Source organism: Micropterus salmoides, unplaced genomic scaffold, assembly GCF_014851395.1.
Source record: "Micropterus salmoides isolate LMB-PRFRI ecotype aquatic unplaced genomic scaffold, ASM1485139v1 Ms_hic_scaffold_6, whole genome shotgun sequence".
Taxonomy (NCBI): Eukaryota; Metazoa; Chordata; class Actinopteri; order Centrarchiformes; family Centrarchidae; genus Micropterus; species Micropterus salmoides.
In genome coordinates this window covers 1185052-1212113 of record NW_024044348.1, presented here as the reverse complement: position 1 = coordinate 1212113, position 27062 = coordinate 1185052, and the positions used below count along the sequence as shown (strand labels likewise).

General features: G+C 42.5%; 1 protein-coding gene across 1 annotated transcript; it reads right to left on the bottom strand.

The window, feature by feature from the left end:
* Positions 1 to 27062, bottom strand: LOC119890584 (serine/threonine-protein kinase BRSK2-like; the record flags this gene model as incomplete). Its single annotated transcript, XM_038701913.1, is given in 12 exon segments — positions 1 to 61; positions 9589 to 9739; positions 10731 to 10828; positions 11019 to 11183; positions 12937 to 12968; positions 13882 to 14028; positions 16744 to 16812; positions 18405 to 18438; positions 21585 to 21701; positions 23447 to 23587; positions 26392 to 26477; positions 27015 to 27062. Coding segments are annotated over 12 exon segments (1149 nt in total), but the record flags the coding sequence as incomplete, so codon positions are not given.

Below are 27062 nucleotides of genomic sequence, written 5' to 3'. Positions count from 1 at the left end.
CCTTGGACTGCTGAGAGGACTGGTGGACAGACCGGAGGACGCGCCGCTGATCGACCGCGATCTACACAAACACAAAGGGAAATCAGTACACAATACACCGGTTCACACACTGTCCAGCAAACTACACGACACAACAACACACAAACAACAGGTGCACACAACATCCCCAAACCTCTTTGTGTAGTTGTTTTAGAAATCCAACTAATCTGAACTCAGAGCAGATTGAAGGTAATTTGCTCTCAAACAAGGACGGATCAATGAGCAAAGACTGTCATCGGGAGTTTTCACGAAATCTTTTATTACTCTGTCCTTCGGGAGGACATGACTCTCTTCCTCTCAGTTTTAGTCCTGGATTTTTACCTGCATCTCTGACGTCACAAAGTTCTGTCCATTCATTGAGTAAAAGTGCCCCGTTATGTGTTTACTGCAGCATGAGAAGAAAATAACACACGGTATTCATGACCATCCATCCAATTTCTTTGGAGATGTTTAAGTCTGGAACAAAATGTTGAACCGACAGTTTGCAGGTTTGCAGTGTGACCAGAGCTTGTAGCAGCATTTTGTAGATGACATTAGCCTCGTTATTCTGAGTCCTGTTTACACTCCGCAACACTCCAACATGAGCAACAGTCTGGATTAAAGTCAATATCTATAAATAGTTCAGGACAGGTCAGCGTTATACCGCGCGCGCACGCACACACACACACAGTAAAATTCATTAGCACTGTTTCTCTTTTCTTCTCTTCATGAGCTTTTTCATTTTTCATTTACGTATCATTAACTTTACATTTCTCCCTCTTTTTCGCTCAAATGGTGTTTCGGATCACCCCTCACACACACACACACACACACACACACACTCTTTTACCAAAACCAAACAGGCCTGCTGATGTCTCTGAAGACTTGGGATTTAATTGCCCATAGACAATTTGGCTTTGTTGGAAGTGAAAAATGAAAACGGTAAATCATAATTAAATATGCTTGAAGACACACACACATACATAAAGGAGGGATGACATCACCGCCATTAAATCAGCAGCTGTGTCGTCGGCATACGAGACAACTTTACACAATTTTCTATTCAAAGCGAAGAAAGTGCTCAGTGGCAATGGTGGTAATTTTGTCTATATAATTGTCATTATAAATACTGTTGCATCTTTTCTTTGTTTCTCTCTCGTGTCTCATAATAAGCCATCATGAGGCATGTTGTGAAAGGGTTTCTCTAAGTATCTTCCCCGTACAGTCATGTATGTAACTGGCTGATGAAAACGATCATGTCTTCATGCGACAAATAAAAACTTAATGCTTATTTTATAGAGGCGGTGATCCTTAAGAATCTGCCCTTCTTGTTTTAGTTGTTTCTGTCTTCAGCACAGGTGTGGTGACAACTACAAAAACAGTTTGTTAAAAATCAGCCGTATGATCTACAGCAGACTGATGGAATCAAATTTCAATTGTTTAGTCTGTTTAAACTTGACAAACAATTGCTGTGTAATACTGTATCTTTAGACCTGGACCGGAAGAAACAACCCGTTTTCCCTCCCCTCGTCACATATGGACGCATGGCGTCAGTTTGTAACGCACTGAGGATCCCCGTAGCGTCATGGTTCAACGCAGTGGGCGAAGCCCTGTAGCGGCAGGTATATGATATTTAACAGAAAAGACTGAGAAAGGAGGTGCTTGGGGTGGATGGAGGGCGTCTGGGGTTCATGTCATAAGTCGATATTAATTATTTTATATAAGTTACACGAGATACGTAAATTGCAAAAGTTAGGCAAGTGACGTTGGTTAACTTACATGTTAACTTACCTACGTAGTTATTTTTACCCAAACCAGGATCTTTTCCGAACCTTAACCAACTAGTTTTTGTGCCTAAACCGAATCAAATTGTTTCACGACTTTAAGAACATTTCGAAATAGCGATGTTTTGAAACGCTAGCGTTTTTTTTGAAAGTCTAACTGGACGTTGCCTATTTGCTAACTTTACAGGACGTTGCATATTTGTTGTTGCTAACTTGACCGTGGAGCCTTAAGCATCTGAAAATGACACTAAAGGGGTACGCACGGCGTTAATAAGCGACGCCAAAGGGCCTTGACCAAGCGTCAACATGTGACGAGTGGGGAGTGAGAATGTGTTGCAACCGAAGAAAGTCTTCAAACTTCAATAAAATGCGTGCGTGTGACATCTCAGATACATTCACTGTTTGTTCGCCTGCACATGTAAAATAATAAAATCTCCTTCTCCCTTCCAGTAACAAACACGCTGATCAGAGCTGCTTGCTCATGCATGCCGATCTGCCCGTTACCTACAGGTTTGTGCTGATCAGAGTCACACATACAGTATCTGCTGTGTTAACTAATATTGAGGAAGTGTCAAATGACTGCCAGCGCACAACGCTGCTCCATTAATGACGGTGAGGAGACTCTCCACACCGTCAGACAATTCACATGCAACTCATTAACTGTGACACCCGTCCGGTCCACACTCGGGAAGCTGGTGCCGGCTGGTGTTTGAAATCTGAAAATGAATTCATGGTTCACCGCTGGTGAGAGAGGGAGCGTAAGAGGAGAACGCAACATGCTTCATTTTATGGATCTCCCCAATTAGATGATGAGCAGATAAAGGAGTATTCAGAGGGAGTGAGAGCCTTATTTCCATATCCTGTTTGTGCTCCATCTGCATTCCTGGCAATTAATTTATGCTAATCTGCATCGGGCTGCGAATACATCGACAAACTGTGTTTCCCCGGCACAAGGTCAGCCACGCAGGGAGGCTGGAGACGGCACGGATGATGAAAACGACCTCCCCTGTGCTTCACTGACATAACAGACTGGCACAAACAAATGTAAACTCACCCACACACACTGACAATGAGGAGTGAAGATGGGTGGAAGGAAGGAGGGAAGGAGGGAGCGAGAGAGAGAAAGAAAAGTTGACCTAAAAATTCTCTTTGCCCCCCGAGGGCTGCGGGAATAACGTCAAAGAGGAAGTGGGTGCAAAGAGGAGAGTGTGCTATTTTTCAGATTTCACAGAGAAGAAGATTTTAAGCTCCTTCTCTCGCAGTCAACACGCTGATACAGTCAGGGGTTTGGTATCAGTGTTACCTTCTAGCATCTTTAATTTACCTTAGGATATGTTCACTATGTGGCATCATGCTGGATCTAATCTAATGCTGATACTCGACACATCGTTGGGCTACAAAAGCTATGTTTTCATGAAAATGAACAAACTAAACTGGTAAAACGCACGCCACTTCATCTACGTTAACTGATTATTTTCACTTTGTGGCAGAAGATCTACAAGACACATTAAAAAACATATGACACATTATAAAAGAGCTATGGTTAATCAATTGCCTATTTGCACATCCAGCAGACACAGCGTAACATTAATATTCCTGAATGTTGAGTCCAATAATCGCTTTCCTTTTAGCTCTAGTTTGGTCTCCACCAACCCCTGAGGAGCTGCTACCTCCTAACCCACCAGCTGATCTGTGTCTGCTGTTTGCTGCTGCTGGAAACGCTGACCTGGCAGAAAATGTGCTAAAACTAGGAGCTGAAAGAGGCTAAAAAGCTCCGTAGAGCTGCAGAGTTGGTGACGATCCTCTCCTTTTCATATTACACTTGAGTGCAGCGTTACGGTCATCTTTATTCTCTCGGAGTGTTGTTCTTTCTCTGGTGTCTCCCAACTCCCAAGGACACATGTCCGCCAGACGACCAAGCATTTGAGTCGACATACCGTCATCGTAGGGCAAGCAGCGCTGACTGAGCGGTAATGAGTTCATATGCTATAAAGGGGTGTTTGGCTAGAAAAAAAAGGAATTTTTTGTTTGTAAACTCAGTTTTCTGTTGTGATTTGTACAAACGCAACTCAATTGCACATAAATGTAAATACCACATTGCACAAAGTCTATTATGCGGATTATTCCTTATTTATATTTATGTATCCCATTTATTTTATATTTATATATGTTTAAACCAGTGAAAAACTGCAGTGACATAATTTCAACCCGTTTCAAAAATTGTGACTTTTCATTTTGCTAATGCAGCATTTTTTTTTTTTCCTCGCCGACATCACTTCAAGTTATTCTTGAAATAAGTGCAGATTTTCAGTGTTTTTCTGAGATATTTATGTTTTCATTTCTGTTACAAAGTTAAATAAGTAAAAGACTTTTAGCTAAAAGAACATGCAACATTAAAAAGGGAAAGACAAAGACATGTGGAGGACTTTAGCAAGCACTAAACACTAAACTAATGGATGCTTAAAACAAAGGAACACAATGGATCTAACACCACATATAAACAGAGGAAGTACGACGAACGGAGCCGACCAATACCTTTCTTCCTTGCTGCAGTTAGCGTTTGTGATATCCAAGCTTTTACTGAAAACTGATTTGCTAAAAAGGAGGGGTAGACAGAAAATCAATAGACAAGACAGAAAGGCAGTCACATAAGTGGAATCCTAATGCACGTCATGCAGCACTAAAAAGAAACAAACTTTAAATTTATGCAATGAAAAAAAAAATCACCATGAAACAAAGAGCAACACAAAACTCAGAGCATGCACAGATTGAGAAATCAGAAGACAAAAACCAGGAGGAGAAAACCCGTTCATGGGTCATGCTCGAGCCAGCGGGACATTCAACACGCTACAGAAACTATTTCGACATACATCCATCTCCTGGAACTTGTTTACACGGTTTTAATGTTCAGCTTTATAAACTCTGCTGAATCGTTCATCCGCGAGGACAGAGCGTCAGAAGTGTAAAAACAGCACAGCAGCTAAAGCAGGCTCTGTGACGATAACAAATCAGGTCCTGCTGTGTGAACCTGATCTACGAGCGCCGTGTCAGAGCGGACAAATGAAACTTAATGCTGCTTGTGAGAACGTCTAATGATCAGGAGGCTGATTCAGTTCTGTGAAGCGCTGACTGTTGGTCCAGCACATGTTGATAGAACTGCTATGTTGCTGAAAAACTGATGCACTGCAACAGCAGCAGAGACTCATCTCTCCTCTACAGCTAGAGAGCCTTTCCGGTGGACCACCATGGGACCTTGTTTGGAAAAGAGTACGTACAGTAGTAACAATGAGAGGCAACGCATTTTTTCATCCCTAAATTACACACATGATGTTTGTCAATTTAAAAGATAATTTAAGTCAAGAAAGTGGCAGTTTGTTGTAAAACTGTATAAGATTGTGAAAATAGTAGTTAGAGTTATTATGTGATTTCGTGACTGAAGCTAAAACTTTCACCCAGGAGTCTGGTGTTCGTTTCCTGTGTGAAACAAAACAGTCAATATTGAGTGTTTTTATTCGTTCAGTAGGTTATGTAAGTTACACAAGTAACATAACTTAACTGACGTAAGTTAAGACACGTCAGTAACCACGGTTTTTCTAAACTTAACCAAGTAGTTTTGGTGCCTAAACCAAACTGCATCACTTTACAGCATTAATAATGTAAACTAGTAGTTTTATTGTGAAAGTCTAACCAGATGTTGCATATTTATTTTTGCTAATTTCACCGTGGAGCCGTGGAACATGTCCAAAAATGACCCAAAAGGGTACCCAGGGCGTTAAAGGGGGTCTTGATCACAGCCCGCCCGTATGTGACGAGTTGAGATTGAGGCTGAGCTTCAGATCCAGACTCGAGTTTCAGATGAATGTTGATGATAAATGACTCTTAAATTATGAAGATTCTGAAGGATGTCAGAGCAGATTTATATTTTTATATTTAATATCATTACATGTGAACATTAATGACATAAATAAAACCCTCTTCTGAAACGCCTCTCTCTTCTCCAGCAGGTTCCAGCTGCACATCTACTTTAAACTGAACATCTTCTGTCATCATTTTGCAGAATGGTGAATCAAAGCAGCTCCTGGAGGAGGTGGAAGGTAAAAATATTTATTTTTTGGGAAACATTTCTTTCTGGTAACTGTAGACACTGCAGTGCTCGGACTGCCCGTCTCAGAGATACTAAATGACGGCCAAATGAATGTAGATTCAGGGCAAACAGCTCAACGTTAAAGCTGCTTAACCTCAACTCAGCCAACCAAACTTTATCCACTCGCTTTTATGTAATGTGACGCCATTCATTTCATCTTTTCATGTTTTATTCTTTCGGTCTTTTTTGTTTTATCTTTTATTTAGTGTTTACTGTTTGCCATACGTCATTACTCTTATTTGACATTGTTTTGTTGCCTTACTTGAGCGCTGCTGGTCTGTTGTTTTCACTGACTGTCAAAGTACTTTGAAAACGTCTTCTGAAATGCTTCACAAATCCCAGCCTGCTATTCAGTAAAAATTCTGTAACAAAAGAGAGCTACCTCTCTGTTTCAGTCATTGCATTAGATATACATTTAATGAAAATGTTTTTATTAGAGCCAGTTTGGAAGCGCCTCAAACACTAACTCCCTGAAGTTACTCAATTAGTGAAGATGAGAGCTCTTCAAAGGGTTTTATATGCTTAATAGCTACCAGTCACACATACCTTAGATCACAACTGACCATTTCCAGAAGCATATAGCAAATATTTTATAAGGTTTTCGAACATCTCAGGCAGCTGTTAGTTTCCATTAATTACAGTAAGCTATGAAAACCGACATTTAGAGGTTGCTAAACTTGAAGAAATCATCACAGTGTACATTTGTGTCCGCTGTGAAATGATTGTTGAAATACACAGCAGACTTTAAACTGCATCTCACGGTCTGTTACTGTGTGGACATAACGAGACAACCTAGTGTATGGATCTCCCATGTCGTCACATAAGGATGCATGATCAAGACCCCTCGGCGTCAGATAGTAACGCAGTGGAGGAAGCCCTTTAGTGTCATTGTTGAACGCTAAAACTAGGCTGAGTATAACTAAGAGAGGTCAGAGTAAGGAGGTGGTTGGGTAGATGGGTGGGTCAGAAACCGGACTTTTACCCAGGAGACCACTGTTCATCGAAACAAATGAAACTTAAGGCTCGTGCAGACTACACGACTTTCAGCGTCGGCACATCACCGTGCTGTTCACACTACACGACTTTCAGCGTCGGCACATCACCGTGCTGTTCACACTACACGACTTTCAGCGTCGGCACATCACCGTGCTGTTCACACTACACAACTTTCAGCGTCGGCACATCACCGTGCTGTTCACACTACACGACTTACAGCGTCGGCACATCACCGTGCTGTTCACACTACGCGACTTTCAGCGTCGGCACATCACCGTGCTGTTCACACTACGCGACTTTCAGCGTCGGCACATCACCGTGCTGTTCACACTACACGACTTTCAGCGTCGGCACATCACCGTGCTGTTCACACTACACGAGCTGACAGCGGCTCGGTCACCCGACGCTGGTCTCCAAACCACGTTTGGTCAAGAAAACACGTGAAATGTGAAACGTGACATGACACAAACCTACACACGAAACAGCTGTTTGTTATTCTAAAGACAAAGAATCTGGGTGAAAGGCTGGATCAGCATAGGCAGGCAGCTGCCTGCTCTCATTGGCTGGATGTGGAGTCGGCTGATTCCTCCAGATATTTGGCGCGCTAGATATCTGGCTGGCGTCGGCGATGCGTCAGTGATGCCTCGTTGAGTAGTTCACACATAACGACTGCTGACCGCAGATCGATCGCTGATTTACCCCTGATCACAGCCGGACGGTCGCCGAGCTCACCGAATGGCAAATCGGGCTTAAAATCGTGTAGTTACCTAAATTACGTAAGTCATGTAGTTATTTTAACCCAAACCATGATCTTTTCCTAAACCTAACCAAATAGTTCCGTTTCACAACGTTAACTACTAGTTTTATTTTTAAAGTCTAACCGGACGGTGAATATGACCCTACGCAGGCGGCCCGCAAGCCAATAATATCTGGGCTGTGGCCTGATTACTTTGATTAAAAAAAAAAATAAAATAATATTATAGCAGCTGGTGTTGAAACAGATCTCAGTCATGATAACAAAAGTTACTCACATTATCACTTCCTTTTCAGTGATTGTGCCTACAAAATAAAAGCGCGAGAACATATTTGCAGCAGTGCTTTATGTCGTGTTTAAGGAGAGCTTTAACTTTGAAAAGTTCTGAAGGAAATTCAAAAGAGTCTCTGGCTTACTTGACACACCTCTGAAAAAGCAGTCAGATCAGATTTCCCTGAATGTGAAAAGCAGGAATTTCCTCTGCCTGGAGATACTGGGGACACGAAAATGAGCGTCCATAGGTTGATGTGGACAGATCGCTGTGATGTACACGGTATCTACACAATCAAATTTAATAATATGTAATACGATCTCTACATAAATCAATTTTTTGAAAAAGGAAGAAAAGAAATTACCAGTTCAGCACGTGAGGATTGAACATGACTTTCCAAACGGGAGTCCTGTGCACGACCAACTGAGCTAATCGCACACACAGTAAATGTTGGAATGTAAATGGTCAACTGACGATGTTTTGGCCCGCCTTCTAATGACTTGAAACTAATTTGGCCCGATGCCAGACTTATTTGCAGACCCCTGCTTTAGGGTACCCAGGGCGTTAAAAAAGGGGGTCTTGACCAAGCGTCCATATGTGACGAGTCAGGAGGGAGAATGTATCAGAATACTGACTCATACTGACTATGAGCATGACTGTTAACCTAGTGAAGGACCTGCTAGGAAATAAACTGGAACAATGACTGGACAGTGGAAAAAATGTAAAGCTCTACAGTAAATGAGTTTTACATGAAGGAAACTCCAGGGCACAAAGGATTGATTTACATACATTACTCCATATATAAGTAGAAAAATAAAAGTTTGCATGCAAGATGCACAAAATGTACAAATGACCTTGTGGCTGGTTCTCAGTAAACCTGGACCTCAGTGTAATGGTGCTTTATTGATCGCATAAAGTAATCATTTTTTATTGATTAGAGCGAGCATGTGTCCAGGCTCATGTCATACCTAGAATACAAAATATGTTCTTTCACGGAATAAGCCTGAGTGTTAGCGCACATTTTTTGAGGCCGTGCCAACAATACAAACATCTGCAGTCACTTTATGCACCAACTTGCCAAACACATTTCAGGCCTCTGGTCCTCTCTGACTGCATGCTCCATGCACACTTTACACACACGTAGCACACACCTGAGAGCCCTGTCCATGCACTTAAACACTTGTTACGATTTTCCACCAGAGCTAAGAGCGCACTGAAACAGGAGTTTGTCAGGTCTCGTGTAATACGTACAGTATATATCTAGAACCGGCAGAGCGAGAATGATGCGTCATGTATTTAACCGCAGTTTGGCGAAGGAGGGGAGGATTTAAAACTGTGGCCTGACCTCACAGTGAAGTTAAAACAGCTCAGTGAAGTGAAGAAGTGAAGTAAGGTCATACTGAGGGCGAACAGACGGCGTCTGTGGTATAAATTTGAAGAAGTGCTGCTGAGCTGTACGTCCCTCCCGTACTTCGCTGAACTGGGATTAAATGCATTATTTATCAGAACAGATAAAAACCATCATCAATTACACGTTGAACAACCTTGTTGGTCGACCTGTGTGTGCGTCACACATGTTTGTCCATGCTCGTGAACACACGCGCAGATCGCCGTCGCTCACCTCTGACCGTGGGTTGCCATGTCGATGGCTCGTCGCACCGGTACGGGAGACCCTCCCTCCGTGACACTCAGCACCTCCATGGACTTCCTCTCCGGTCTCCGTTTGCCGTGACGGCTCAGCATGGGAGAGTCCACGCGCTTCCTTGGAGGGTCTGCTGAGAGATGTCAGGGTCAGGTCAGGGGTCAAAGGTCAATGACGGCATAATACAAGGACAGAAACTAGTCAGGAAACCGAATCACCAAAGTCAGTTTTCAGGAATTAAAGAAAGAGTGTTTTTTTTATCTTGACAAATTTTATCTGGAGGGTTGAGTTATGTGGTCTACGTGTGCAGCTTTGAGCTTAGGAGCCAGCTTGGACTTAAGGCTGCCCCTAAAGGTCCGGACTGGACAAAATGTTGGCAAAGCAACGGAAATTAGAGACTGTTGTGCCCACATCTTTACAGAGACCTGCGCCAACAACATCCCGGATCAATCACTCGGCGGGCGGACCGTGTTTCCGAGCTGTCAGAGCAAGACTCCAGCTGGACTCTGGATGCTTGGTGCTCAAACACAGTCAAGATGGACTCAGGACTTTTTAATGTGAACATTATCATCTTGTTTTTGCTGTTTACATTCTCCCCAAAAATGACAGCTCTGCAGAAACTTCTGGGTGTCTGTGTGTATGTACATAGTTTTATTTTATTTATATGTTACCATATTTTAATACACATTTAATTATCTGTAAAGTTCTATATGTGTAGCATTAAGGGACTTTTGTGATGGGATCTTGTGTAATGACAAATAAACAACCTTGTAATGTCATTTAGCACTAAACACAAAGGCTGATTGGTTTCACAGATGGACACAATGAAATGCTGACCTGATGATGAATCACTAAATTGTACAGTTGTACGGTCAACAGCTTATCCTGTGTACAGGGTCGCAGGAGCCAATACCAACTGGCACTGGGCGGGAGGCGGGGTACTCCCCGGACAGGCCGCCAGTCCATCGCGGGGCCAACACACAGACAAACAACCATTCACATTCACACCAAGGGCAATTTAGAGTCACCAATTAACCTGCATGTCTTTGGAATCGGGACCTATCGTTTAAAAACAACACTCTTAGTTTGTAGCCTGATTTCACTCAGGTGGACTGGCATACCAATCTCATTGCGTGGCGGCAGGTTCTGGTCCTCCTGGCTGGGATACCTCTCCTTACGGTCCAGCAGCAGGAAGTAGATCATCTTTTCCTGGTTGTCACTGGAGAGAATCAGAGAGCTCGCTGTCAGCTGAGTGCCCATTGGTTAAGAGCGGGACGGTAAAGATGCTCCATCATCACAAGACACGTTAAACAGAAGAATTCATCAAACTGACAATTTCTCAGCTGTCTCATATTTATCCTGTCAGCTCCTTCACCCCTTATCTCCCACTCCTCCTCCACCTCACTCACTCCTCAGACAGCAGGTCTTTGGTCAGTTTCTCCTTGTCTCGGAAGCAGCCCAGGGAGTGCATGCTCTCCAGGACGTCTGGGTCGATCTCCTCGGTCGCAGAGAGCATCCTGATGGCCACCTTCCTGGGGACTGGCTGCTCGGGCTCAGGCTCATTCTTTCCAGCTCTGCAACACAACACACGCAGCTAACAGACAGGCCGAGACTGGCACTGAGCAAAGGGTTTAACTAAAGTTGCCGGTAGCTGGCAGCTTTTGCCTTTGAAGATGACCTTTCTTGTACGAACAAATGATTCCCTCAAAATGCAAATCATGTTAGGGTGGAAAAAGCCTTTAATTGAGCACACTGGGCAGCTCAAACCTGAAGGGAGACGTGCTCAACTGCACAAGACTTCCTGATAAGCAAGCAAACAAGTCTAACAACTTGAAAGGGAAGCAGTCGGGTATGCAGCGTAAACTCCACGTTAGAGCTCAATAGAGAAATTTGGCAGAAAGAAAATGCTTTGTTTCAGCCAAAACAATCCATGTGGAATAAACTAAATTAAAATACAAATACATTATATTTCTATACAAAACATTTAGTGAGTTCAAATTGTGGATGCTTCAGTTCTATGTCAGTGGTAAAAGAGTAGAAAAGTTTATTTTTATTTAAGCATTAAGAGAGTGAAAAGATCAATATAGTGTGTAGTGGAATAAATTTCAACTTCGATATTACGAGCTCAGGGATCACCTGACTAATGAAAGGGTGCTAACACACAAATAAGTGCAATGTATTCATAAGTAGACAACAATTAGACAATAGGTAAACTTGAAACCTAATAAAAATGTATTAATAGGATAAAAAAGGATCAAACATCCCTGTAATAACATAATAAAAAACAATATATTCTCTCTCTCTCTCTCTCTCTCTCTATATATATATATATGGTAGTCCTGAATAATGCAACATATTCAAACTAAAAATTGAATGAATAACAAAAACAATAAATGAATTGGTCACACCTGGCGTCACATTCTCATTATTATTTAGATCTATCAGTAATTGGTAATGATTTTAGAAACACACAATCAAAATCTGTGATTCTCAGCCACACTTCAACTCATCAGTTTGTGTCGCATTTCTGGCGTTTCTGCCATCAGTTCAGTCAGAAATAATTACTCAGTATTCACCAAGCTAACAAACATGAGCAGTCACACAGGCTGGAAAGACACCTCCAGGTTAGACTAACGGATTCGGAGGAGAAAACAAACAGCTAAACGTCCGGGAAATTATTACCCTGACTATTTACAGACCACTTCCTGCTTCACCTTTGACCTACTGTTCTTTCTGTAGTACTTGTACTTGAAGGATTTTTACTAATACATCAGGAGTTTAACGTTCACATGAACTGGGCTTTCGTTCTGAATCATCCTTGTGGTGCCGTCACTGTGTTCTCAGATCTCAGCTTTTACTTTGGAGGGTACGATGTTCTTATTACTAATAGGATTGATGGACAAACTGTAATCAAGTGGTTGACAGAAGTCTGAACCAGTGGACAGCGCTGAGGGATACGCAACATTAAATATGAGGTTACTGATGTTTTGGTTGAACCTGAAGTGTAATTTGAAATGAATCATTTGAAACTCAGAAGTACTAACTCCATTAGAGATCAGAGGTCCATTAGGAGCGATGGAGAGCGCTGATGTTTGAGCTGCCCTCTCAGCTTTGTGACAAACACAGCTCTCACTCTCAAGACTAATGGACCCGCTTCTTCTCCGAGAAGCTTCCATCAGAGATTTCAAAAACTGCTTTTGATGATGAGTGTTATTATTTTTCTGCATTACCTGCTGCTGAATTTCTCCTTCTATACCTCCCTAAATGTGAACATAAATACAAGCACTCAGACAGAAACAGGAAGGAAATGGACAGGTGGATACTCACAGGTACCACGTGTGCTTCTGGATCTGCTCTAACTGCAACGAAAATAAGAAGAGGAAGTAAACATTATTAACATAATAACACCTGCACACAAATATTTATTCCAGCATCCTTGGCTCTCTACGCGACTCTACACTATTTGTTTTGCTGAAGCTTCCCGCCTTCCTGCAAATGTGTGCTTTGTGCAATTGCATGATTTTGAATAATAAAAAAAAAAACGATCCAGGGTTTACTCTGCCTCTTGTCCAACGCAGGAGCTTCGGCCCCTGCAACCCTGACCAGAGTGAACAGTTAGATAGATGAATGGGGCCTTGAAGAACAGACTCTTATCGTGTCTCCTTGCAGCAGCACTTCATTCTACGAGCCATTTCGATTCTCCAAAACCTTCAATTTGTTTTCTCAGGGGCTGAGAATAATTTACAAGGACCTCTGAATCAACAAGGACCTCTGTTGGAAATGTTAGGTGTTCTCACTGCAGGTGAGTTTAGGTAAGAGCTTTCACAATGCAAATCATAAACTGTGGTAAATAACCAGTGATTTTTAAAACTATGTAAGTCACTGGGGATTGGCCCTTTAAGATGAATTGCTATGATTTTGCTCAAGTATCAGATGTGCAGGCTTGTTATTCCAGACTGACTGTTCAAAGTTCAAATAACATGCAGAACAACTGCGAGTGAGAGCACATTATCTAAACACACCCTTTGTTATTTTTTGCAGTGTTTCTATTCTGAGCCTAAACAAATCCTTGGCTTGAGATGAAAAGATGTTATGCAGCACAGTAGCTGCAGGGCCAGTCATGGTGCAGTTCTGCTAAATTTAGCCTGAGCAGCCCCTAAGGCAACAGCCCAGACTGTGAAAATGCGAACCGAGCACGAGTCTACTGAAGATTTCAGCTCTCTCCTGCTCTGCAGGCGGGCCGGGCGCCGAGGTGATGTCAGGTAAGCTTACCGTGAACCTTTTGCCGGCATCCACCTCAATCATACCGCGCAGAAGGTTCTGACAATCTGGAGGGATGAAGTGAGGCATGTGGAAAACTCCCAGCTTCACCTTCTCCAAAAGATTCCTCAGGTTGTCATCGTCGAAAGGCAGGGCGCCCTGGAGAAACGGGAAGGAGGAGACACCAGGACGCGTTGGTCACTCTATACCTGCAGCGTGACGTTTAGATTCAGCTCACACTTTGGTGACTGAAAACATTGTGAATACATTGTCTGGGAGATATTCAGGATCTGGGTTTGGTGTAATACTGACACACAAAAGGATCGTGGATTATGGCCACGCGCCAACATCAAACAACTGAAAAACACGACAACAACACAGATTTAATCTTCTGTACAGTTCCTCTATTGTAAGATAGTAACAACAGTAACATAAATAAGCCTTTCTGTACTGTCTATTCTTTTCTTTCTGTTTGTCTTTTATCTCTCCAGTAAAGGCAGGAATCTGTTTGTATTTCTATTATCAGAGGGGCGGGGCTTATATACGCTCCGCTGTGGTAATGAATTGTTGAAGCTGAGTTATAGTCGTCACACAGGTTTAATATACTTTAGAAACTAATATATCTAGCTGTTGTTTCAGTGTTTCTAATGCTGTAGGTGAAAGCAATGTCAGATGCACATTTTGATCTAAAAAGGGCAGGGAGGTTAAAGGAGATTAAAATTATGTAATCTATTAGTCTTTACTTAAGGATATTATGGTATGTTTATTATTACTCTGTGCTTTTAGCCTAGCTAAGACAGTTACAATACTGCATTACATTACTTTTATTTTGAATGCCAGATGCTAGTTGGGCCGTTAAAGCGCACAGATTTTACACACCAATATTTTCTCTACTATCTAAGGCCGCTTTGGGCTCTGCAGCAACATGTGCAGCTGGTTGATATCCATGTAGAAAAATTGAAAACGATCATCTCAATGTGCTCAGCAGTGTTGTTATAGCAACCTGCCCAGTAGATTGAGACATTTTTTGAGTAAAGATTAGAACAGGTAGACTGATGGTGGCGCTACAGGACTAGTCAGTTTCCTCAAAACACATCATCTTCTTGGAAGTATTAATATCTAAAACTAATGAAAGAAAATGTGGTCAGTCGTTTGTCGCACTTTCAGGCCGGAGCCAGTTCCCACTGGAGTCTGACGTGGGCCGCATATAACAACAATGTGAACAGTAAATTTAAAAAAAAAACAACGGGTCTTGGCAATAATTTGAAATTGAGCATTAAGGTCATTCAGGCGCACGGCGGTTTTCTTTCTGTGCTGATTTAATATATAATGTGGTTTCAAATATTTATTGGTACACAGTGTGTTTCCAGCATCCATCTTTAATTTAATCCCAACTGGTGTAAGACGCGCAGACGTTAGACTGCCTTCATGGAGCAGACTTCAGTATTAACGATGCCCAAAGTTCCTAGATGTTGACTCTCTGCAAAAAAAAAAGCTGCTGTCAGGGAGTTTGTTTTGCGCTTTGGCGACCTCTCTCTTCACCTTGGACATTCTTCTGGGAACAACAACAAGAGTAAAGAGTTCATTCAGCATAAATACTTTGGCCTCAGGAACTAAACTAAATCAACTTCTCCTTCTCTTTCCCCGGCAACACTGCATCAGACCAGGAGAGTAAACAGCTTTCCTGTGACAGCATATTCTGAATCACAAATAGGATAAAACACCTGGAGGGGAAGAGTCGAAAAGAGCAATGAGTCCAGTTTATATGTCCTATCAGAAATATGACTTTTAATCCCAGAGAGGAAAAGGTTTATAAAAACAAATTAATCTGAAGTGTCCAGTGTATACTGTTTATAATCTGTAGGTTGACAGTTTAACCTTCCAAGTAAGCTACAAACTTTTGCCTGCGTCACCTGGAGCAAACCAGTAATCTTTAGCAAAGGTTAGCAAGTAGATTCAGGTTGGAGTACGAAGAGTCATATGACAAAGGCATCACATGGGATGCCCCAGTAAGGAAGGTAAACTCCTCGCTAAACAACTTCTCACATTTGTGCATGTAACTCACTTTATTTTAATGCCAGAAATTCAAATTAAAAAAAGGTTTTCACACTTGGCTGAGGTGGAGAAGTTGGTGCAAAGGAGGCAGACTTGGTGAATAAATGCTGACGTACATGAAACAGCTGCAAACATCAGATGTGCTGCAGCGATGAGGAGGCTGTTCCCTTCCTCACATTAACACACGACACTAACAGAAATGTCGGATGTCATCATGTTGAGCTTCTACTGGAGCGTCACCTCGTTGTGTCTTCTTCTTCTTCTGCAATGGTTTAATGGCAGCGACTGGAGAATCAGCTACAGCAGCTGTTTATCTCCGTCAACCAACTCATGTGTTTGCAGTAGTGGATGGAAACCAGCATTAATTCACATTTTCAATTCTGTTCAAACTTAAAAGTTAAAGTCGGATGAAAACTTGACTAGTGTTGGGCAAGAACACACCAGAAAGTGTAATTGTTGTTGTACTGTAGTTACTCTCTTCAGTAATGCGTAGTAAGGAATTACAATTTAAAATTCAGTCATTAAGTTACGGTTACTAATCCTAGTAAATGCTCTGTTGCTTCGACTCCATTCTGTAGAGATGATGTAACATCCTGATGAGACAAATCCTGGAGCTGGCCAATAGGCAGTGAATAACATAACGGGACCTTACGTCTAAATAAAATCCCTTTGGATATTAAAGCCCAAATTGAAATCTGTGAATCCACTAATTCTGTAATTCAACATTAGGACCAAGTGCCACCTGACTTTCACTCCAAGGAACAAGGTCCGTTTATTTGCTTTTGCTGCTGCTGTTTTGGTGCATCGGCTGTGACTCACCACTAAAAGTGCAAACAGGATAACTCCACAGCTCCATGCATCTGCTTTCCTCCCGTCATACTTCTCTCCCTGGTGAAGACAGACAGCGATGAGATTCACATCATAAACTCTGTGCAACATTCATTCTTTTTCCCGAACTGCGAATCGCCCTGACTGCTCTGAGCGTTGGCAGCTTACTTAATGGAAAAAAACCGCACCCATTTATGGATGTTCCTTCAGTGCAGTGTGCAAACTATCCCATAGCTTTCGGGGGAGCTCGCTTTGGGGGGGTGACTGTCAACGTATCAGGCATGTTTGTCTCATTATCATATGTAGCCATTTTGCTACAATTACGCTTCACACAACAGCTGCGGCTGTGTTTGCGACCTGACCTTTCTTTTCTCCATGAGAGGGAAGAATTCAGAAAGTTGTGCGACGCTGCGGAGAGCCCCCAGCTGCAGGAGTGCACGGTAATATTCACCCAGCAAGAGGGAACATTCACAAGCCGTTCACAGTATTGGGGCGTTGGGGGCGTCGGGGGCGTCCGGGGTCAGGAGATCGCGGAGCGACCGACCCGCTGCGGACTGTCTGTGATTGTTCCCTCGGTCTGGATGAAGTCTGACAGTCCTGATTTTACGCATGGATCCATGATGATAGAGAAATGTAGAAATGAATGGCAATAAATCATGCTGTCAATATTTTAGAGACCAACCTGAAATATCATAAATCATGCTTTTAGGGGAGCTGATGTCTTATTAAGCTCCCCCGTAGTTCACACCCTGCTTCAACGTAACATCAGCAATGTGATGGCGACTGCACTGCAGGCGTTGCTTTGGGATGAAAACCTACCTGTTCTAACATGTCGGCATGTCAGTTAGTTGCTTTCTTTGATTCCCAAAATGCAAATACAAACACAGGCGTGGATCTAGGACAGTTGGGACATTATGTCAAGATGCTGCTGAATTTTAACTCCTTGTTGTGTTACTGGTATTTTCTTGTAACATTTATTTTGAAAATCTATCATATTTACATTTTAAATATTAATTTTACTCCAAGGTTTACATTAACAAAATAAACCGTACAACATCTGTTTAAAATCAGATTAAAACGTCCCACGATACAAGCGCTGTTTCAGGCTAATTATATAACCAAATACATATTGAACAAAACTCTATGTGTGTGTGCACATAAAAAGAGAAAAAAGGGATGGAGGGCAAACACACACACACACACACACACACACACACACACACACACACACACACACACACACACACACACACACACACACACACACACACACACACACAGCGTACGTCGGTCGTCCAGCAGAAAAATGCCCCAAACAAAGTTAAAACCAAATGTGTGCCCGTGTTTGCAAAATAGAAAATGAATAAGGAAGTCTTCATCATTGTGGTGTACATTAGATAAAAGGGGGGGGGGGGGGGGGGGGGGCATCATCGTTGGGTTTTGGACTGATGTTCACAGGAAGATGAGGAAATGGACAAAGACGTGCAAGACTACGTCACAAAAATCTGATCTTTTAAGTGTGTTTCAATCCAGTGAAGGACGAAGAGGCCGAGCGCAGTGAATGCAGAGAGGAGACGTAAGAGCCATTCTGCAGAGTGCAGCCGGAGCCGCTTTTACTGTATGAAAGAACGAAACACAGAGAGAGCACTTACCCTGATAACCTCTGGGCAGGCGTAGTGCGGAGATCTGTAGAAGAGGCAAAGAGGCGGTTATGCTGGAGAGTCCACATACAAAATCACACAAGACTGCACACTCAGCCAGCAGCCACAACCTGTACACGAGGAATAAAGTGACCAGGTGAATCTCTGAAGAAATATAAACCACTTTAACCAAAAACATCCAGGACACTTTTACTGCCTGATGTGGATTATTAGTTGTTAGCTGAGTGAGCATTACATAACATGAAATGGCCTCAGTCCAAATTCTTGTGATGATGGCTCATCCTGTTGAATAACATATGACAGCATCCGACACCGTCTCCACAATGTGACACAATTTCACAGCAAACAACAGCCAAAGTAGTGAAATGCTTTATATAAAAAGGAGCACAACAGTGTTTTTAGCTTATTTTAGATGCAAATCACGTGTACTTCCGTAAAATCCGAGGAATTCATCACAGACACTCATGGGAAGTCCATTCAAAACGGCAATGTGAAAGTGTAACCGGATGCTACATATGTATTGTTGCTAACTTTACCGGATGCTAACTTGACCGCGGAGCCTCAAACGTCTAAAAATGACGCTAATGGGGTACCCGGGGCGTTAAAAAGTGACGCCAAATGGCCTTGACTCAGCATCATTATGTGACGAGTCGGGAGTGAGCATGTGTTGCACAAGCATGATCACCTTTGACCTTGGAAAAGCCAGGGGGCCCCCGTCCACTTCATACTTTGCAGGTCAAAAGCTACATTTTAAAAACAATTGTAGAAGTGACAAGGAGCCAACGGAGAGAAGCTGGAGCAATGTGTGATGATGAGGAATGCACCTTTAACCAAAAAGTACAAGTCTGAAAGTATAATTATTGATAGTGAAGAAGAGCAGTTAAGTTTTGGGGGATGTTGATGGCTTCAGATCTTCTGAGATAAAAGGTAAAAGAAGAACACAAGAACTGAAGGAGGAAAGGGAGGACTCGGGAACGGGCCACGACCGGAGCTGCAGTCATAAAGATCTGCGGTGTGTGTGCTCAACATCTCCTGAACAACCCAACATTTTTCCGGCCTTCCTCAGCGTGGATTAATCACAACAAATGAAGCAAGAGAGCGCAACTCTTCCAACTCTGCGCTACACGAGCACAGATCCCACAGTAAACACACCGTCCATCATTGCCAACATCATACTTAATTATGCTAATGTATGTAGAACCAGTCGATCTGAACTACCCAAACACAGACGTGTCAAAATGCACTAACTGCAATATAATTACACCAGAGCAAATTTTCATCCTTCCTGCTTGAAGCGACTCGGTCGCTGAGTGACATTTAATGAATTTCATTAACGTCATATGAAGTGGAAGAGTCATCTTGTTACTCATGCGAGATATTTACAGCATCCTTCAGAGGTTCTTCATAAAACCCGTCTGCATCAGCGAAGTGTCTGACAGACGCTCTGTTCTTTGCACTGGTCACTTATGTCGTCTTATGTTGCGTCTGCACGATACAAAACAGTGCGTCTCTGTACACATGGAAACCCCTTGGCATTTCTTACATCCTGTAAGCATGGCTGTGGTCATTTCCAGGTCAAAGATATCTGGCATTTAAGTAAAACTGGGCTAAAATATGAGTTTGACAAGGGCCGGATGAACCCACGAGGGACAAAACCTGGATGTGGGACGCTTTGTTATTTATTATTTATTGTATATTTTAAGTGTTTTTGTAGTGGTGAAGCCCTTTGTAATGCTGGTTTTTAAAAGTTCTATATATTAAAGATATACTGTAATACCTTCCTTACTTACTTTTGACCATATCACATCCTCATCAACACATTTAATGAGATTAAGCAGATTAAGGTCAAGAATGAACTGTAAAGATCCATTTTTAAGTCAACATGTCCTAGAGGGGCTCAGAATAATGGATAGTTTGAAATATCTACATCTACACAGCAACGGATAAGAACTGCATGATTCAGTCAAACAGGAACAAAGGAGGAAACAGATCTTGATTTTGTGCGTCCAATGTAACGGGAGCACATACTGTACAATGAAACTGTATTTCAACATGTAATTATTAAAATGAAGTAATTTAAAAGCTGCTGCAGATATGTAAAATCTTTTGACCTTAAATCACCAAATTCATTCTAACTGGGATCGTAGTGGTTCTGACTGCAGTTGTCATGTTTGCTTCATTAACGACCACACAGGTGAGCTTCCCGTCGTGGCCATCAGAACATACACATTTATTTTAACATAAACCCTTCTGTGTCGCATTATTTCAAGTGTTTGAATTATACTGAGGACTAATCAGTAACTGTAGGCAGAACATTTTGCCCAGTAACAACATGTTCTTCTCTCTCTCCCTTGTGCAACCGGAGGAGTCTGGCTTTAGCTGTTCCACATGACTGACTCCATGAAACACAGGTTGGCCTGAGGTTAACTGTGGCGAGCGGGACACATCGGATCAGCCTGTATCTTGCAGAGCTTTCTAAAGCCTGCGGAACAAACAACCGGGACCTTACAGGAGCCGCAGCATCTTTAGACGGCAGCCCACATCAGCAAGACACGCATCTCACTAAAGCTGGTGTGTTATTTTAAAGATGCACCCAATATTTTATTAATTTACTCAAATAAAATAGTTGTCTGAAGGGGGGGTTGCTTAATAATGTTGCTCCGTTTTCTTTATTCCTTTAAGATTGGACACGTGTTTTACTTAAAACCGCCTTTACTTCATTTCCTGTAGGATTCATCTTTCCATACTTGCACAGCGCGAAGAATCCGAAACTACTTTGTTACCATCCAGACTTTGTTGCATCAGGAAGAGACAAGAACAGGAAGCTCAATAAACAATGTTTTCTGAGGCACTAAGAATATCCTGTTCATGACTCCACATTCTGACATGGCAACAAGACATCGTTTATTTCACAATAACAAAAGCAACAAAGACGTGTTGCTGCTTCTGCAGGAGTTGTGTGGCAACGTGGGCAAGAGCAAGGACTCTGCTCCATCCCTTTCTACCTTTAGGTTGTCAGCTGCAGTGTTATGTGTGAAGAAGGGGTGTCAACTCCGAGACAGGATGAACAAAAGGTGAAAAAGAAAAGACAATCAAACAACACATTGCGCACTGTTTAGGACTCTGGGACTTGAGTGTGAAGATTTACTCGATGTGGCTGAAAACACTCACCCACAGCTGGTCTCCAGCAGACTGTCCCCGACCTGCAGAGACGCCATGCCAAAGTCTGCTATCCTGATGTTGTTCTTCTCGTCTAACAACAAGTTCTCAGGCTTCAAATCTCTGTGGCTGCAGGACGACAGGACAGGAAACAGAAGAAAGAGATTGAAATGTTGATTTAAATTGAAAAGTGACGACCATCCTGACACCTGGAATCAATAACCTCCGTCTCTGCATCCATCCAGGCCTCCACCAGCTTGTTTTGGGTTTTATTAGTATTTCATTTTTGCTTAAACTAAAAAAAAGCGAATGTTAAAGTTCTAGTACCTCAATAAAAGGTGTCACTCCCTTTTTTGTTACTTACTCCAGTTGATGATGTTGGATATATGGTTTATTTTGGGTCAGACAGAAATCTTTTGGCCTCTGAAGACTTAACTGCTTAACTGTCTGGTTCATGAGATATCTCGAAACTGTAAGTCAAAAGCAACTGGAAGATGTTGCGCCTCTCAGCCTCTCAGCTTCTTCACTTCTGGAACAGTTCTTCAGCTGAAGAAGCGTTTCAAATGACATCCTGTTTCCTTTGACAGAGCACTTCCTCCATCCACTGGCATTCTGACAATGACCATTTTACTTCTGCTTCTTTGCTGTAATTTCATGTAAAATAATATTTGAATCGAGTGGGCACTTTGCTTTTATGCTTCAACTTTGGAGGTGGTGTGGGCGAAATGGGAAACAATTAGTCCTGAAAGCCTTCACACCTACAGGCTTTCTTCTGTTGTAAAGGCTACTGTACGGCAATCCAATTATCAAGAACTGATCCAAGTCAGTATCTACCCTTTTACTCAAAACGAGTGAGGGAAATGAAACCGGTAGATACGAGCTTGACTTTTCCCGGTTCATCCAGGAAACACACATCACAGAACAAATCCAGTTCTTCAAAGCTAAACAGTTGATGTCTCATGCTGAGAGGCAGAACGTCTTTGATGTGCAGTTGCTCTTAGATACACAGCGTTGCAGCCATGCACCGAGGAACTAAAGGTGCTCTCACAGATGAAAAGAGATCAAGAGGAGCTGGACCCTCTAAAGCCACCCCCGGCTACAGCTGATGAGGAAAGAGGCTGAAGAGGAGGCACACGGGAGGGAACCTGTTGTTCAGTCACCAAAACTGAGCAAACACTTCAGTTCTTCTAGGAATACGACTTCATAAAGAATTCTTGGCTAATAAATGGCGTGCCGCCTCGACGCAAGGATCCGAATCGAGGCTGTAAGGACAGAGGGTGTCTCTTTCTCTCTCTCTCTCTCTTTCACTCTCTTTCTCTCTCTCTTTCTCTCTCTCTCTCTCTCTCTCACCCCAACCGGTCGAGGCAGATGGCCGCCCACTCTGAGCCATGGTTCTGCTCGAGGTTTCTGCCTCTTAAAAGGAAGTTTTTCCTTGCCTCTGTCTCCTAGTGCTGCTCTTGGTGGGAACTGTTGGGCTTCTGTAAATATCATCACAGAGTTCGGTCTAGACCTGCTATTTTATGAAAAGCGCTGTGAGATAACTGTTGTTGTGATTTGGCGCTATATAAATAAAATTGAATTGAATTGAATTGAATAGAGGGCGTCGTACTCTGTGTCACTGCAATTTTTCAATTCAGTGGGAAAGATGAAGAAGACAGGCCTAAATGAGCTGAAGTTCATCTGATCTGCAGGCCTGCAAATGCTCAGTAAATATTCCCCAATGTGTTTTCTAAACATAACATTGGGATTTCCAACTAGTTCAACAGTAGATAATTAGAAAGAAATCATACCCAACCTGAGTGCCAAGCTGTGCGCAACACAACTGTCAAATCCCAACCTAATGATTAAAATGATAGAAGAAAAAGGTATCTGACCATATGGAGTGGCTGTGGCAGAAGTCCAGGGCTGAGATGATCTGTCTGAAGAACTTTCTGGCCTCTTTAGGTGTTAACCGGCCCTTTTTCACCAGGTAGTCAAACAGTTCTCCCCCAGACACATGCTCCAGCACCAGGTACCTGCACACAGGAAGAGAGCGGAAAACAGATCAAGTACGTCGGTGAAGGAATAACTACTCATTTATTATTTATCATTACTAATGTGAGTTCAAGTGATCGAATGTGCAGGATTTTAGATACAGGACTTGAACCTAACAGCAGTATCTTATGATCTTATCAGCAAAATCAGACAAGAAAGTAACAAACAAGTACGATAACTCCTACAGAATAAAAAGAGGGGATGAATATTTGCCATGGAAATACTCAAGTAAAGTCACAGAAGCAAAAAACTAAGTACTACCCCACCTTTGAGTCCACACAGAGAGCAAACACCCTCAAATCCTAAAATACATTTGTCCTCAGAATCAAAGAGGTATTACTGATCATAATAATTCCTAAAGATTTGGCTATGACATGCTGAAGCTACCACAGTACACTGATGCAGACACTAAATCCCCATCCAGGTTTGGTTTGTGTGCCTGTGCTTTAAAATGTTTTCTCTATCCGTTCATTTGTCTCGGAGACGTCGTCGATCCTCGCCTCCTGCAGCCCGCCTCCCCCACGGACTGATTTATTAGCAGATTAAGGGATCTGCTCAAGCGTTTGCCTGTCGGAGCTATTTAAATTAGAAACGTGTTGGCTTGTGATTTGTGAGTGGGAATTTTTCCACCGCAAACTGTTTGCATCCACGATGACCATCCGTCCCTGTCCTCGCAATATTAAGAGAACAAATTCCCGCTCCACTTGACGGCGTTGGCTTTATCAATTATTGAACAGCGCATTAAGCCGCGCCACTGGAGCACAGCCGCCACATGTAGCAGATTAATGTATACAACAAAACACGGATATACATTAAAGCTCCACAGTCGCAGGGAGCAGGTTAAAGTGAGGGGGCCTAATAAACATTTCACGCTTTAATAAAATGCCAGAGCTCAAACTGCTGCGTGAAGGGAAGGTGCTCGAGTTAAACTGTTCTGCAGAGCCGTCGAGTATAATTTAGACGTGGGTTTTCATTTACATGCTTTATCAGCCCTTAAAGTCAAACTGTAAATGAAACCATGACACTGCATCTTCTCTACTTTTAAAAAAGTTTGTGAACATATTTGTGGAAATCTCACCCCTCTGTGGGCGTGTCCCGCGACACTGCTAGGAAGAGACTCCCGTGGCGATTACGGATGTGAACATGTTTGCTGGACACTATAAAGACTTTTTCCCCTTTTCAGGTCTACATTGTGTTGCCTGCCTACATAGATATTCAACAACATAAATTCATGGCTACTGAAGAACACTAATAAACGGGCGGCACCGTCACTGCAGAGAAATGAAACTCAGTGGAACAGTGGAGATTTTCCTTTTGATAAAACAAGCATTTATTTTTAACCAGCTTAAACAATGTATGTTTATGTTCAGCAGCAAAGCCGGACGTTACAGAAGTCTTTGAAACCTGCTTGTTAATGTCAGACATTTCAAATATTTTACATAAATTTAGTTTCGATTTGTGCATTATTTATTATTATATGTGTCGTGAGGCCAACATTACTTTGCTTTAACCCTGGAAATTCAGCACATCTCAGCAATAAAGTTATAGATTGTCAAATATTACTGAAACTGATTGGAATGAAATTCTATTTTATTGAAACGTATCTAACTTGTCAGTAAATGTGATTTGATTAATTTACAAGATGTGGGGCGTCAAATGAGCACTGTTGTTTTTAGGTAACATAACCACTTAAATAGTCATATAAATAATGATAATATTAGTTACAATGACAGCAGCTACAGACATAAACTCCTCTGTCTGCTCCATTGTTTATTTAGCCCCTTTTCCACGGTTCCAGCTCCACTCGCCATTTTTTGGTTTTCCATTGGGGAAAAGTTGGACCTGTAACAGGTACTTTTTTCGTATCACCTCACCTCCGCGAGGTTCCAAGCGAGCTGAGGCAATACTAAAATGTGACAGACTGCTGATTGGTCAGAGAGGATCGTCACTAGTGCCAGACAGAGGCCAGCAGCAGGAAGTTTTATATTTTACAATTTTCATGCGTTATTTCATCACTAAATCCACTTCTGAGAAGTTTTGAGCTGAGAAATCAGCTGTGTAGATTTCCAATATTGACAGTTTTACGAGAAGTGATGGCGGAACAAAAATGTGCTAGAAAGTTTTCGGAGTTGAGCTGCGGGAGGAGCGTGTGAGGCCGGCCGGCCGCCCAATCACAGAGCCCTCTGCTCCCGCCGTCACACAGACCGCTGCAGTAACGACGGCAGAGGAAAACACAGCTGGAAGGTTTTCATACCGCTCATCTGTCTTTACATTCTGAGGAAGGTTCAAACGCTTTAACTTAAAAAGAGAAAGCTGTGTGGCTCGCTGGTGTGTGTGTCGCATTGAACATTACGTCGCCGCAGTTGTCGCTGTGACGACCAGCTACATTGAGGGGTGCCATCTCTGGGTACTCTCTGCAATGGAAAACGGAGCACGGTACCGGTAATGGAAAAACTGCATTTTTTTCCACTCCTATGAGGTGCAAAGGCTGATGGGTAATTTTGTTGCCAACTTCCGGCAAAACTGATGAACCGTTCTTCTTCACTTCTTCCCTTTGCAGTTCACAGTTCTTCGCCCACTTAGCAGGGAACTACTAGGTGATTGGAACCCACCAATGTCATGAATCCCCCACTCAGGTGCCTCTTTATTAAAGTACATTTCCTGCATATTAAATCTGAGTGGGGCCAAAGGCAAAACAAAAAGAAATTTGCATCTTTAATCTTTAATCAAAAAAGTGACGATGTCGTTGCTCACAGTGACTGCAGCTGAAGACAAATGTACTTACAGGTACTTCTTATTTTCATAGACATCATGCAGCTTTAAAACGTGAGGATGCTCTATGAGTTTCAGAATGGCTATCTCCCGCTCCACCTGGAGAGAAACACAGAAAAACATAAAATCGGTTACAGAAAGTCATTAAAGAGATCATCCTCATGTACAGCAAACAGTCTGATGTTCATGTCATCCTCGAACTAAAACCACCACAGGCCTGTTTTACTGGACTCAAGCCAGAACCTGTAGCCTGGACAAGTAATGGAAACACACACACACACACACACACAGTTTGTTTTTGTTATGTCATGTTAATCACACCATCGGCCCTTGGCTGTTTTCACACCCATGTTGTTATGTGCTTGCTGAAACAAAAACTCAAACATTTAACCTCTGGACCGGTTCACTTGTGATGGCTGACGGTCTGTTTGTTTGATGCCTGACACTTCTACATTTACACACTCATACTTGGGTCATCAAAAAGTGAATACGGCCCTTTCAGATACAGCAAAGTGAAAATTGTTTCTGTTTCACATCAACCAGTTAAGAGTCTACAGCACAGCTGAGCTTTGGGCTAAATGCAAACACGCTCACAATGCTGACACGCTGATGTGAAACAGTTACAATCTATACAACCCGTTCTCCCTCCCAGACTCGTGATATGGACGCAGGGTCCAGACCCAT